The 14,258-nt window shown below is 34.1% G+C and overlaps 1 protein-coding gene across 6 annotated transcripts in view; it reads left to right on the forward strand.

Moving 5' to 3' along the window:
- PCLO (piccolo presynaptic cytomatrix protein) overlaps window positions 1–14,258 on the forward strand; it is a 513,527-nt gene that overhangs the window by 238,730 nt on the left and 260,539 nt on the right. For all 6 annotated transcript variants that reach the window (XM_031938652.1, XM_031938653.1, XM_031938655.1 and 3 more), the window contains exon 6: window positions 140–2,154. In XM_031938652.1, coding sequence (XP_031794512.1) covers window positions 140–2,154 — 2,015 coding nt within the window. The remainder of the gene's footprint in view (window positions 1–139; window positions 2,155–14,258) is intronic.

Below are 14,258 nucleotides of genomic sequence, written 5' to 3' on the forward strand. Positions count from 1 at the left end.
TCTCTTCGCATATAAGTAGGCTAAACTGTGGATTTGCATGCAGTTCTCTCCATTATGTTCATCAAGATAAGAGGGCTTTCAGGCACATAAAGCACAATTCTTTCTTGGAACTGGACTATAACTCTACCCTGTATTTCAGGTGAGGTAATGGATTATTCAAGCAAGACCACAGGTCCTTACCCTGAGACTCGGCAAGTTATTTCAGGCAGTGGGATTGGTACACCACAATATTCTACGGCAAGAATGACCCCTCCACCAGGATCCCCATATGGCATGGGGACTGTTTTGAGATCCTCCAATGGTGTAGTCTATTCTTCAGTAGCAACTCCAGTCCCTTCTACATTTGCTATCACTACTCAGCCTGGCTCAATTTTCAGTACTACAGTGAGGGATTTGTCTGGCATTCACACAACTGATGCAATAACATCTTTGTCTGCTTTGCAACAGAGCCAGCCGCTACCTAGATCGTATGGTTTCCTAACTACAGGAGCATCTGATAAGGACAGTTCTGTGACTGCAATAGAAATAGAAACAAGCTTGCAAACTCTTCCTGTGGAGAGTCTCCCTGCTGAGGCCATTGATGTTATTCCCACTTTGACCACAGCATCTGAGGTGTTTCCAGAAGTCTTGGGAGATGACAGTGCTCTTGCCATTGGGACTGAAGAAGATAAGCAGCAACAACTTGATTTGGAGAGAGAGCTCTTAGAGCTTGAGAAAATTAAGCAACAGCGATTTGCTGAGGAGTTAGAGTGGGAACGACAGGAAATACAAAGATTCCGAGAGCAGGAGAAGTTTATGGTTCAAAAGAAACTAGAGGAGTTGCAATCTATGAAGCAGCATCTCTTATTACAGCAAGAAGAAGAGAGGCAAGCTCAGTTTATGATGAGGCAAGAAACACTAGCACAGCAACAGCTACAACTTGAGCAAATCCAGCAACTTCAACAGCAACTTCACCAGCAGCTAGAAGAGCAAAAGATCCGCCAGATATACCAGTATAATTATGATCCTTCAGGAACAGCTTCACCACAAACAACCACGGAACAAGCAATTCTGGAAGGTCAGTATCCAGCAGTGGAGAGCAATCAGTTTTGGCCCACCGAAGATGTCACCACCACAGCTTCAGCTGTAGTGGCCATTGAAATCCCACAGAGCCAAGGCTGGTATACAGTTCAGTCTGATGGTGTTACTCAATATATCGCTCCACCTGGTATACTGAGTACTGTTTCTGAAATGCCCTTAACTGATATTGTTGTGAAGGATGAAAAGCAACTTAAAAAAAGGACTTCTGGAGCCAAGATGCGTGGCCAATATGATGAGCTTGAGGAAGCTGTGGGTGAGGACCCCCGGTGTTTTAAAAAGATAGTGGACAGTGGAGTACAAACCGATGATGAAGATGGAGCCGACAGAAGTTATGCTAATAGGAGAAGAAGAAGTAAAAAGAGTGTGGATACGAGTGTTCAGACTGATGATGAAGATCAAGATGAATGGGATGTGCCCAGTAGATCACGGCGAAAATCACGTCCAGGGAAATATAGTGATAGCACCTCTGAAATTGACAAAACTAAACCCCTTTCTAAGGTATCTAGCATAGCAGTTCAGACAGTGGCAGAAATATCAGTGCAGACTGAACCAGTTGGGACCATAAGAACGCCTTCCATACGTGCTCAAGTAGATGCAAAAGTTGAAATAATCAAGCACATTTCAGCTCCTGAAAAAACATACAAAGGTGGAAGTTTAGGTTGTCAAACAGAGACAGACCCAGATGCACAGAGTCCTCAGTTTTTGAGTGCCACATCTTCACCCAAAGACAAGAAACGTCCAACGCCTTTAGAAATAGGTTATTCATCTCATCTTCGGGCAGATTCCACCCTACAGCTAGCACCATCCCCACCAAAATCTCCAAAAGTCCTTTATTCACCCATTTCTCCAATTTCACCAGGCAAAGCCTTAGAATCAGCCTTTGTACCTTATGAAAAGCCCATTACTGATGATATTAGTCCTCAGAAAATATTGCACCCAGACATGGCAAAAGTTCCACCAGCAAGTCCAAAGTCTGTGAAAATGATGCAGAGGTCAATGTCTGATCCAAAACCTTTGAGTCCAACAGCAGAAGAGAGTTCCAGAGTGCATTTTCAGTACACAGAAGGCTACTTGGTAAGAATCATTCTGTATTTTTTTCATATAACTGGTAATTTTATTAATTATTTAATATCAGATGTGTACATACATGTATATGCATATTGAAACAACTTTATATGAGCTATAGGTTTAGTGTACTCACATAAAGTTGTTTCAGTATAATTTTGGGAAAATTTAGCAATGAATAAATAATGTCATCTCATTAAATACTGTGATTAGTGAATGTGATATTTGGAAGCTATATCAGAAACTAGTTTGCTGTTTTAAGAGTTAATGTTATAACAGGCACTGTTTCATGAATTTTATGTACTTTTCTATACGACAAGCTCAACAAATTTCCATGATTCTAGTCACTAGACTGCTAGTCGCCATTTATTAAGCCCCTTTTACATACCAGGCCTTCAGAGGGAAACAAGAAGACAGTCCCTTTCTTTAAGGGGCTCTCAATCTAATGGGAGAGACAATAATAAAAAATGCTATATACAGGATGAATTGAAAATAATTAGCAAAGAGAAGGCACTAGAATTAAGAGGGATTGGGAAATTATTTATGTAGCTCATAGTATTTAGTTGCAACTTGAAAAAAATCTAAGGAAGCCAAGAGGTAGAGATGAAAAGGAAGAACATTCTATGTGATGACCAGATTAGCACTCTGGATACCTTAGAATCAGCCGGAGTCAGGATAAGCAAAAGTCCTCGGTCTTTATTCTTGGTCTTTAGAGGTAGGATTGAATTGGATGGAAGCAGAATCTCCGCAACCTTCTTTCTTCCTCATCTACTGCCAAAGTGACCCTGACTAATCTTACTCCACCCCCTAGTCCCTCCTACAATGCTCTGTATACATCAGTTATCGAGCCAGCACAGGATAGTGGGAAGAGCCATTTTCCAAGCACATGCTTATAGAGTATTGTCCAATTGGTAATTAGCCTTAAGTGCTCAAACCGATCTCAGTGCATCTACCAAGAATTTCAGCCCTTTGAAATTCTAGGCACAGGAAATAGCCAAGAGCCAATCCTCTGAATCAAGAAATGTTTGTAGAACAGCAAGGAGGCTAGTGTCTGGATTAAAGAGTGTATGGAAGGGTGTAAGGTATAAGAAAAATGGAAAGATGGAGTTGTAGAGAAGAACCTATATTATAAAAATCTAAATGCCAAAAGATATTGTATTTGAAACTGTAGGTGATAGAGAGTCGCTGGAATTTATTTAGAGGGTTGTATGATATGGTTAGACCTATAATTTAGAAAAGTCACTTAGATGCCTAAGTGGAGGATGATTTGGAATGGAGAGAGAGACTTTTGGCAGACCAATCAGCAAGCTATTGCATCTTGAGGTGCACTCTATACCAGAGTGCTAGCATTATCAGAAGAAAGTTGGGGACATATTTGAGATATGTTGCAAAGGCAAAATCAATAAGCCTTGGCAACAGATTGTAAATGGAGAGTAAAATATAGTGAAGAGTCAAGAATAACACATAGCTATGTCAATTTTCTAAGGAGACTAGTTAGTGTCAATTGTATATTACAACTTTAAGCTGTCTTTAGGAAAAACTAAAAAAACTTCCAAAAAAGAAAATTGGCAGATAAATGATCTAGTTCCCCCCCTCCCCACACACACACATATACATACCCTCCCCATTAGTTTATGTCTTCTGGGACCAACTACAGAAAAAGAAGGAGGTGACGAGTATCAACATTGGGCCTAAATCCTTAAATTAACTTTTTTTCATTTTAAATCTCAAGTGGTCATTGTTCTGAATGATGAAAATTAGATGCTACACTTAGGAGAAATGGTATAAAAAGAATTTCGATACCTCACTGATAAAATGGCTTGTGCTAAGAAATAATTCTCATGTGAATTCTAATTGAAACAAAAGCAACAAAAAGGTACGTGATTTGTTTTTGAAGAATAAATGATGCCTGAATTGTAGGACCTATGAATTGCTTACTTAAATTATTTTTCTCCTAGAACTTTAGAGGACACCAGTCAGATTTGACTGAGAAAATAATCATTTTTTAAATACTTAATATCATATATAAAATGTAAATGTAACAACACAAAAAGTTATGTTTAAAAATAATTTCATGTATCCCATGTCTAAGTTTATCCCATGTCTAACTTTATATATGAACATCTTAACTCACAAAAACAGATAAGCTGATATTTACATCATAAATAACTATTACATTCTTTAATATTGCATTTTTTCCTCTACATTAATTTAAAATGTCATTGATCTGCCAAAATCTAATCTAGATGTTCCTTTTTGAAGGAACCCATCCATTGTGTAACATAAGATACATTTTTAGTAAATTGTGGGATGTTTATTCAGAAAAATGTAGTATTATAAACTTTTATTGTAATTAAAAGATTTCTACAAACATCAAACTTAAAAAAAGATTTGATCTTTTAAGTACAAAAAACTATTTCTTTTACATTATTATTCCTCTATATACTTTGTAAGCTTATTTCCTCATTAAAAGTAACCTAACAGGCCACCAATGCTATCAGTGCCTTTTCATAATCTTACTAGAAAATTCTCCATATACTGGGAAAAGAGGGTGAAGAATAATGGGAACAAGGTAACCTAGGTTAGCTGAGTGTCTCTGAGGCACTTTCAGGATGTCCACAAATCCAAAACTATTTTCATAATAAACTAAGAAGCTTTAATTTCTAATATGGTAAACATTTATAGAATCCCTTATAGCCAAAAATTATTTTATAGGTTCTTAATAATTATTAAGATGAGCAAGTGGTCCTGAAACTTAAAATATTTGAAAAATGCTTGTTTAAATGAGTCCCTCAACCTGAAAAAACCTAGATGGATTTGAACTTCAAGATATGAGAGAATATTTTTTTCTTTTGTCTAGACCAAAAAGGTTTTTACAAAGGGGATAAATTGACAGAGTCTCAAAGATACTATTCAAATAAAATAAATACTTTTATATATGTCACGGTGTGAAAATATATATATAAAATAATCTATGGAAATGTTTAAATATATAGAGAGGCATACATGTGTTATGTATGTTTGTATGCATCTATTCAAATGTAGTGAAAAAATCTATACTTTTTTAATTTTTAAAAATAATGTGTTTCTTTAATTACTCAAATTAAACAAAATAATATACCTCCTAAACATAATTAAATTAAGATATTGCAAATACTAATTGGAAAGTATTTATTAGAGGAAAAATAAATAAAAAAAGTGATTCATAGTTCTATGAAACAAGACTGAGTAGTCTGGTAAAGCATAATTCATTGAGAGTATATTACTTATGTGAAAATTCTTGGTTGTCAGTTTCCTCTTAGTTTTTGATCCTTAGATCATTATCTCTGTCATTTTTTCTCCTAGTTTGATGAGGTTTCTTGGCTGGATATTAATTTACTTTCTCCTCTGTCTGGGCACTGAAAATGACAACTTGCCAATGTTATTGCAAAGATTGGACCTTTGAAGGTCTAGAGCCTAGATCTTTCCTAAACCATGTTATTTAGAGTATTCAGGGTTATTATTTGGGCATGCATATTACACAGGCTCTGCACACATTGCTAGAAACACAAATCTAAATCTTGATTATAGTAAGAATATTGATAGTAAGGTGATTAAATAGAAACCACAAAAATCTACAGCCAGAAAATGTATATAGCTACTCCTCAAATAATAAGATTTTTATCTAATAATTACTTTAAAGAACTAGTATATTTTTAATTGGAAGTAAAACAGAATTATAGGATCTAATCATATTATCCTTTAGTTGATCTTTCAGTCATAACTGTCACAATATAATTCCTTTGTTTTTCTTTTTATTGTGTTTATATTTTTGGTCACTTCAGAAGGGTGGTTTATGAGCAAATGACTGACTAGTAGGGGTAAAGAAAGTGAAATCTAGAAGCGTTGATGACCACTTAGGATTTTCAATTGATAAAATTACTTTAAATTCACTCTAATGTAGTTTAAATTGTTCTCACATGTTATGTAGAAATTTTATTCAGGGAGGAAGAGCAAGTAAACAGTAAATGTTTCATATACTAACAAGTGATCGTTTTAGGAAATGATGGAAAGTATAGAAAATATAGGAAAAAAATAATGAAAGAAATTTTCCATGAATTGCAGGAACAGAATAAATATATCTGATTGATTTAAACTTTTATAAAGTAAATTAGTGACTTGATTGCATGATTTGGAAATGTCTATTTGATATTGCTAAAGAGAAAGGGCAGAATATAGTAGCACTATCAAAAAATGGTGATACTTATACTGACATACATGCGAGGGTTTAGCTTTTTTTTTATAAATAATTTTGGTTGGAGATAAAAGAGTTCTGTGGTCAGCTGGATTGGTGAATCATGCTATAGTTGATAAATATTAGATCTTTAAGGGTTTCAGAAACACCAGATCAATAGAAGTATTTCATTTCCATTCTGTTTTTGTTTGTTTAGACCTAACTCTGGTCAGTGAATTCAAAGAATATTAGCACTAGAAAGTGATCTTAGAAATCATTGGTTTTACAAATGAAGACATTAAGACTAAGAGTAGAAGTGCCTTATAATTAATAATAATCCAAATTTATTTCAAATACTAAATCTTTTGTTTTATGAAGTCCAAGTAGTCAGGCTGTCATTTTCTTGAAATATATAATTCTAAGAAATTTCTGTCTTCTGAATCCTGTTTCTGAAAGTCACCAAGTTTTCTTATTCCTTTTCTACTTAACTATATCCTAAGGCAGAGTGTGCAAGTCTTAAGAAAACACTGTGGTCTTTAGAATAAGGATCTAATTATATGTATTTTGATTGGGGAAATGGATATGATTTTTTGTTTGTACTTATATAAAACCTATTTCACTGCCGAATTTAGTTGTTTGGCCTAGACCATTAAGAATAAGAAATCAAAACATTCCTATAATCAGTCAACAGCCAACAAGCATTTATTAAGTGCTTATTGTGTGACAGAAGAAAAGAAGACACAAATTATTTGGCTATGACCTTTGGGATAGTAAATCATCATATCATCAGTAAGAATGACATTGGTGTGGTTCTTGTACTTCCAAATATTTGTCATTACTATGTTGCCATAATACCTAAAATTTCACCATTAGAAATTTATTTATTTTAGGCCTTGAAGTCGTTTTATTATCCTATGGGAAGGGGGAAACTATTAAATTCTGGACTTAACGTGAGATGAATTAATAATCAACTATGAGAGAAAGACAGGAAATTTATGGCTAAAGTGGGTGATGAGGAGGTATCAAAAACTCTCTGGCTTCCGAATTATTTTCCTGCTTATGTGTTGAATAATTCCAGATAATTCTATCTTCCAGCTCACTTTTTCTCAGCTTCCAAGAGTGGTCAGAAGAAAATAATTGTCTTACCTTATCCCTTATGGGAAATCTTCCCTCTTTTCAAGAACACAAGTCTTACTTCTATTCCCGACCTCATCAGCTGAGTAGATTTGGGATAAACTAGCTCAATAGCATTGAGTCTACATTTTCTACTTTAACACACATCTGTACAGTCAAGAATATGCACCTAATATACTACACTCATGAGAGTAGTTCTTTCTCGATATTCAATGTCCTCTTGGGGGCAAAGGTTAACAGCTTCCATTCATTGTCACAATTAGGCAAATTGGGGACAAGAATTCATCTCTATTAAAATTCCTCCCTCATATGACTACAGACTACCATTTTCTAAACTTTTTTTTTTTCTAAAATGTGTTAATGTCTATACCATTCAATACTACTCAGCAAGCATTTATATATATGAGAGTAATAATATTTGTTCAACACTAGTTTTCCCTTACCATTGTTAATTTAAATGGTAGTGAAATCCCAGTTATTAGAGTTCTTCTGACAGAGGTTAGATGAGCACTTGTCTGGAGGGATGCAAAAAAAAGAAATAATATTTTGGTCTATTGTCTATTTCTCTAAAGTCTATTCCAATGCTGGGATTCTAAGAAAAACAAGGAACTTTTACTAGCCATATAATATATTAATAATGAAATATTAAACAGTCCTGAATTGTTTGTCTCTCACAAAGCAACCTAGTCAAACTTAATACTTAAAAATATTATCTTGGGGCAGGTAGGTGGCACAATAGATAGAGCACCAGTCCTGAAGTTAGGAGGACCTGAGTTAAAATCTGGCGTCAGACACTACACTTTCTAATTGTGTAACCCTGGGAAGTCACTTAACCCCAAAGGACTCAGCAAAGAAACAAAAAACAAACAAAAATGTTATCTTATTTTTAATTTATGAAATAAAACAAGCATTTCAATTGCATAGTACAATTTATAAAAATATATTTGCACATAAAACTGCAAATCTACTGTATAGATTTTTGCTGTTAACTTTAAATTTATCGGTTGTTTTATGGATACAGATAGCTTCTTTCTTCATGTGTCCTTTATGGTTAATTTAGGTATTTATAATAGTCAAAATAACTTATTTGCTTAATGTTCTTAAAATAATATTGCTGTTACTGCATAGGATGTTCTTTTGATTCTACTCATTTCACTCTTTATTATTTTATGCAAGTCTTTCTGCCATCCCACAATTGAAGGGCATCCCTGTAATTTCCAGTTTTCATTACCACAAAGAAAGCTGCTTTTAATATTTTAGAGCGTGTTGTTTCTTTTCCTTTCTCCCTAATAATTTTTGGAAATAGATCTAGTGCGGACGTGGCTCTCTTCAACAATATGATGATTCAAACCAGTTCCAATTGTTCAGTAATGAAGAGAATCAGCTATACCCAAAGAAAGAAGTATGGGAAATGAGTGTGGAACACAACATAGCATTTCCACTCTTTCTGTTATTGTTTGCTTGCATTTTTGTTTTCTTTCTCGGGTTTTTTTTTTTTACCTTCTTTGTAGATCCAATTTTTCTTGTGCAGCGAGATAACTATAAATATGTATACATATATTATATGTAACATATACTTTAACACATTTAACATGTATTGGACTACCTGCCATCTAGGGGAGGGGGTAGGGGGAAGGAGGGGAAAAGTTGAAACAGAAGGGTTTGCAAGGGTCAATGTTGAAAAATTACTCATATATATGTTTTGTAAATAAAAAGCTATAATAAAAATATAATACTGTAAAATTAAAAAAATAGATCAAGTAATGATATACCTGGGACAAAAGATATAAACAATTTAATAACTCTGGGCCTAATTCCAGGTTGTTCTCCAAAATGGTTGGATAAGTTCAAAAATTCCACCAGCAATGATACTCCCTCCAACATTTGTCACTTTACCCTTCTATCATTTTAGGTAGTCTGGTAGTTGTAAAATTATATCTCAAATTTGTTTTAATTTGCATTTCTCTAATCAATAATGATTTATTTTTTCATGTGACTATAAATTGTTTCAATACTCAGCATCTAATACAATATTTTCATTGTGAAAGTATAGTTGAGAATGATACTTGTGGGACAGCTAGGTGGCTCAATGGATAGAACACCAGCCCTGAAGTCAGGAGGTCCTAAATTCAAATCTGGCTTCAGACATTTAACTCTTCCTAGCTCTGTGACCCATAATAATTGCTATGTTAGAGAGCTTACAACCCCAGTAAATCACAGATAGGGAAAAAAAAATCACCCTTTCTTAGCACTGACCCCAGTGAATGTAGCTCAATGACATTTCAGAAGCTAACAGTCCATTTCAGAAAATCATGAAAATAGAAGGCATTTTGAAGCTCAGACTATTTAGCCCCTACTCTTATTTAATATAGCAATCCCCTCTATTAACAGTCTTGATAATCATCTAGCTTAGCTGACCTACCAAACTGAACCTTAAACAATCTGGCAATCAAAGTGCTATGTAAAGATATGATAATAACAGAGACAAAAGTTAAGTATTACACACAAAGAGCCTACAGTCTAATAAGGAAATTGGAGAGACATAGAATACATAGAAAATATATACAAGATGGTTTAGAGGTAGGGAGGTCATGAGTACTTATTTAATCAGACTTTCCTAATTATACATGCTTTGATTTCAGCCTAATTTTCAGCATTACATCCCACTACTTCCCTAAACATACACTAAATTCTGATTAAAATATACTCTTCACCATTAAAACCTTGATCCCAGTGCCTTTTCTCCTCTGAGCTTTTATTCTTATTGTTTCTAGCATATCAAATACTCTTATGTCTATTTCTGCCTGTTAAAACCCTTTCTGGTCTTCAAAGTCCAAGTAAAATGATAACTTCTCTAAATATCTTAACCATTTACCCCTATTTTTCTTTCACCCCTATTAAGACCTAAAACTACTTTCTTTTATCTCTCCTAAGAATAGCATATTTTTTATTATTTAATTTGTGTAAGTATCTTATTTTGTTATTGGAATATAAGCTTCTTGAAGTTGGGACTGTGTAGTCTTCACACATGTATCCCCAAACAGCACTGCATAAAATGCCTTGGATAATGCCTTGGAATATTGCTTTTCATTAAGTGAATGAGTGCCAACCTGTTCCTTTTGGGAACAGTTCTAAACACTAGTAACATTATCGCTATATTGAGCCCTATCTGGCTAATTTGTCATTCCATCTAATGGTTACATTTTAAACTCTAAAGTACTATTCAAGCATTTTCATTTGAAAAATACTTGAGAAAACTATGTGTGCTTAGTCTAGAAACAGAGAGGAAGTATGTGCAGTATATAATACTGGTCTTCATTAGTATATGAGGGACTGCCATAAGGATAGCATATTAAAATTATGATATACCTGAAATTAATAAAATTACCTTCTACAATATTCTCCAATGGGACTTTTTTTTCCTATATGATTAAGGATACAATACATACTTCAGGATAACAGCACACATTAATTTGGTGTTGTCAGAATCTGTGCTGTTAATGTATACTATGGATTTCTGATCTCACAGCCTCACCTGTCCATCCATCCTCATACTAATAATAATTTTTCACTTGTGTCACTTATCTTTTTCCAGGACTTAGGAACCTAGAATCATTGGGCCACCTGGGAAAGTACTAGTATGAAAACCTAATAGCAATATGAAATTTGAGAAGTATATATAATTGAAATACTTCAGCTATACTTCTATCTAATCTATATAATCACCTTATTCCCTACCTATTTACCTGGGAAAAAGAATATTTGCCACTTCTCCTTCCCAATATTTTTCCACAGCTCATCAATTATCAATTAAATGCTTGAACAGGAAAGAGCCAACCACCAAGCCTTGGGGAACTTGAACTATTCCTTTCTACTGATTATTTTGGATTACTATGATACTCAGAATCACTCTTTTTGTTCATTTAAAATTGATTTATTATGAACTTAATAGTTATTAACAAATATGAACATGCAAATTATAAAGATGATCCTTCTCTCATAAGAAAAGAGGACCACATATGAAAATGGCATCTTATTTTAAATATAATTGAGTCTTTTTTAAAGTATGTATTAAATTTACTCTTATATGTATGTTCCTATTTAAGTAGAGTGACAATTGCAATTTTTTCCCCCTTAGAGATGATTCTCTGTCTACTACCATATTGTAGTAAAGTCTTTTGTAATTAAGACCTTTGTCATTGATAAGAAAGGTTCTTGGAGTACTTTTGCAGTATTTTTAGGTATGTGGTATAAAAAAATTAAACAAAATTAGACACCCTAGTGATAGTTTTTTTTGCCTCTGTATTTATGCAATTAGCAGTCTCATTTCCAAAGATTTGGTTTGGGAAATACATATTATGCCTTAACTAATAGCGAAGTGAGCATTTTAATCCTCCTCAGGCTATTTAATATGTTATTTTTTTTCCATAAAAGATGGAAATGCCATTCCATCTTCTACTAGGCTAAAAATAGTGTTTGGGGACATTAGATGTATATGTATGCATACACATATGCTTTCTTCAATTTCAAGCAATTATTGAATAGTCAATCAGTGCTAATAAATACAATGAAAATAAACCACTTTTCCACACTGATGTTTCACTTATGGTTTGGGAGCTGACATTGAGACACTAATAGTTTACTGGTAAAGAACAATGTAATCTAAAGAACAGAACTTGATTTTCCTAAAAGAAAAAAAAAAAAAAAACACTTGCTTGCTCTCATAGAAATTAGGAAGTTTCATCAGTATCTCTATAGTTGTGCCTTTATAATTTGTACTAAACAAAAGCCCCATAAGATTTCTTTTTGTGAGCATGAGATTGCCTCCTTAATGTTACTATTAATTCAGTGATATCTGGTTTTTGAATGATTTTTTAATTTGTTGGGTTTTTTTTGGAGGGGGGGTTCCTTGTATGTGATCACAGGTTTGAAATAGCTTTATTGACTTATGACATGTGAATTTCAATCTTGTCTCTGGGACAAATACTAGTGCTCAGTGCCACCTGCCATTAATCAATCGATATTTTACTATTCCATTAAAATATTAGGCATTAGAATGCCTCATTGATTTATTTCTTTAGCTTGATAAAAATAAATTTAAATAACTCAATATTTTTATCCTTATTTACAGATGAAGAAAATAAGACTGATGACCTATGGAATCCAAATTTGTTCCTACTCTTGAAATAAGTCTCATTATGAATCTAAAGTATATGAGTGGAGAGAGAGAGAGAGACAGAAAGACAGAAGCAGAGAAAGACAGAGACACAGAGACAGAGAGAGACACCGAAAGAGATGGAGACAGACAGACAGGCAGACAGATACACACACACACACAGACACACACAGACACACACACACACACACACAAAGAGACAGACACAGAGAGATGGATGTTTATGCATGACTAAATATGATTTGAGACCTGGCCCACTCTTGCAGAGTGGGATCATGCTAACATCCCATTTCCATTCTTTTAACAGCATAATAATGGGATTGGAAATTGAGGAAAGGGACAGAAGGCAAAATCCACTGTCTCTTAATTTAAGTGGTCTCTCTTCTAGTCTCCTAGATAGGTACCAGGCTAAAATTATCTTTCCCCCTTCAATTATCTGTAGACTAGAGATACAATTGTAGAGGGTGAATGAAATACTGATTACAAAAAAGACCATGAAAAGTAGCTCTTTATTAAAAAAAAAAAAAAAAAAAAAGCATCCATCAGAAACCAGAGAAGTTATACCTATAAGGTTACACCCCAAGTGACTTTTTTTGCTGGAAGATCAGATCTTTGTTCATACTAGAAGATAGGGAGCAATCTCACCAAAGGGAGTTCTCTCTCTGGGACTGCAAGTGCTAGATGTTAAGGGGCATTATGAGGGCCTACTTCCCCATATGTCTGAAGCTTCTAGGGCTCTTGTTAGCCAATTAAACATTTCATCTTTGGTTACTTATGGTCTTTTCTTGAAGTGTGTCTAATAAACTATCCTAAATCCTTTTTACCCCTCATGCAGTGCCACAATTCAGTGTTCTCTTAGTCGATCAGGAATTCTGTTTCAATACTTAGATGGAGCTCAGATCACATCACTGACCATCAGAAAACTTCACAGCTTAGCTGGGTAGGAGTGGGTATTAAATTAGTACTTTAGAAAGACCTCCTCTTATTGCTGAACAAAGAATTGGACATGTCCTCAACACTAGATGTTGAATACAAGCCTGACAGTTTGTTTGTTTATTGTAATTTACTTTAACAATATTTTTAATAATAGTTTTATTTTCAAAATACATGCAAAGATAATTTTCAACATTCACTCTTGCAAAACCTTGTGTTCCAAAATTTTTCCTCCCTTTCCCCATCCCTTAGACAGCAAGTAATCCAAAATATATTAAACATGTGTAGTTCTTCTCTATATATTTCTATATTTATCGTTCTGCACAAGAAAAATCAGATCAAAAAAGAATGAGAAAGAAAACAAAAAGCAAATTAACAAAAACAAAAAAGGGGAAAATACTATGTTGTGATTCACACTCAGTCCCCACAGTACTCTCTAGATGCAGATAATTATCTCCATCACAAGTTCATTGGATTTGGTCTGCATCACCTCACAAAGAAAGAGCCACATCCACCAGAATTGATTACCATATTATCTTGTTTCTATGTATAATGTACTCTTGATTCTACTCACTTCACTTAGCCTCAATTCACGTAAGTCTTTCCAGGCCTTTCTGAAATCATCCCACTGATCGTTTCTTTTAGAATAATGACATT

Source organism: Sarcophilus harrisii, chromosome 5, assembly GCF_902635505.1.
Source record: "Sarcophilus harrisii chromosome 5, mSarHar1.11, whole genome shotgun sequence".
Classification (NCBI taxonomy): domain Eukaryota; kingdom Metazoa; phylum Chordata; class Mammalia; order Dasyuromorphia; family Dasyuridae; genus Sarcophilus; species Sarcophilus harrisii.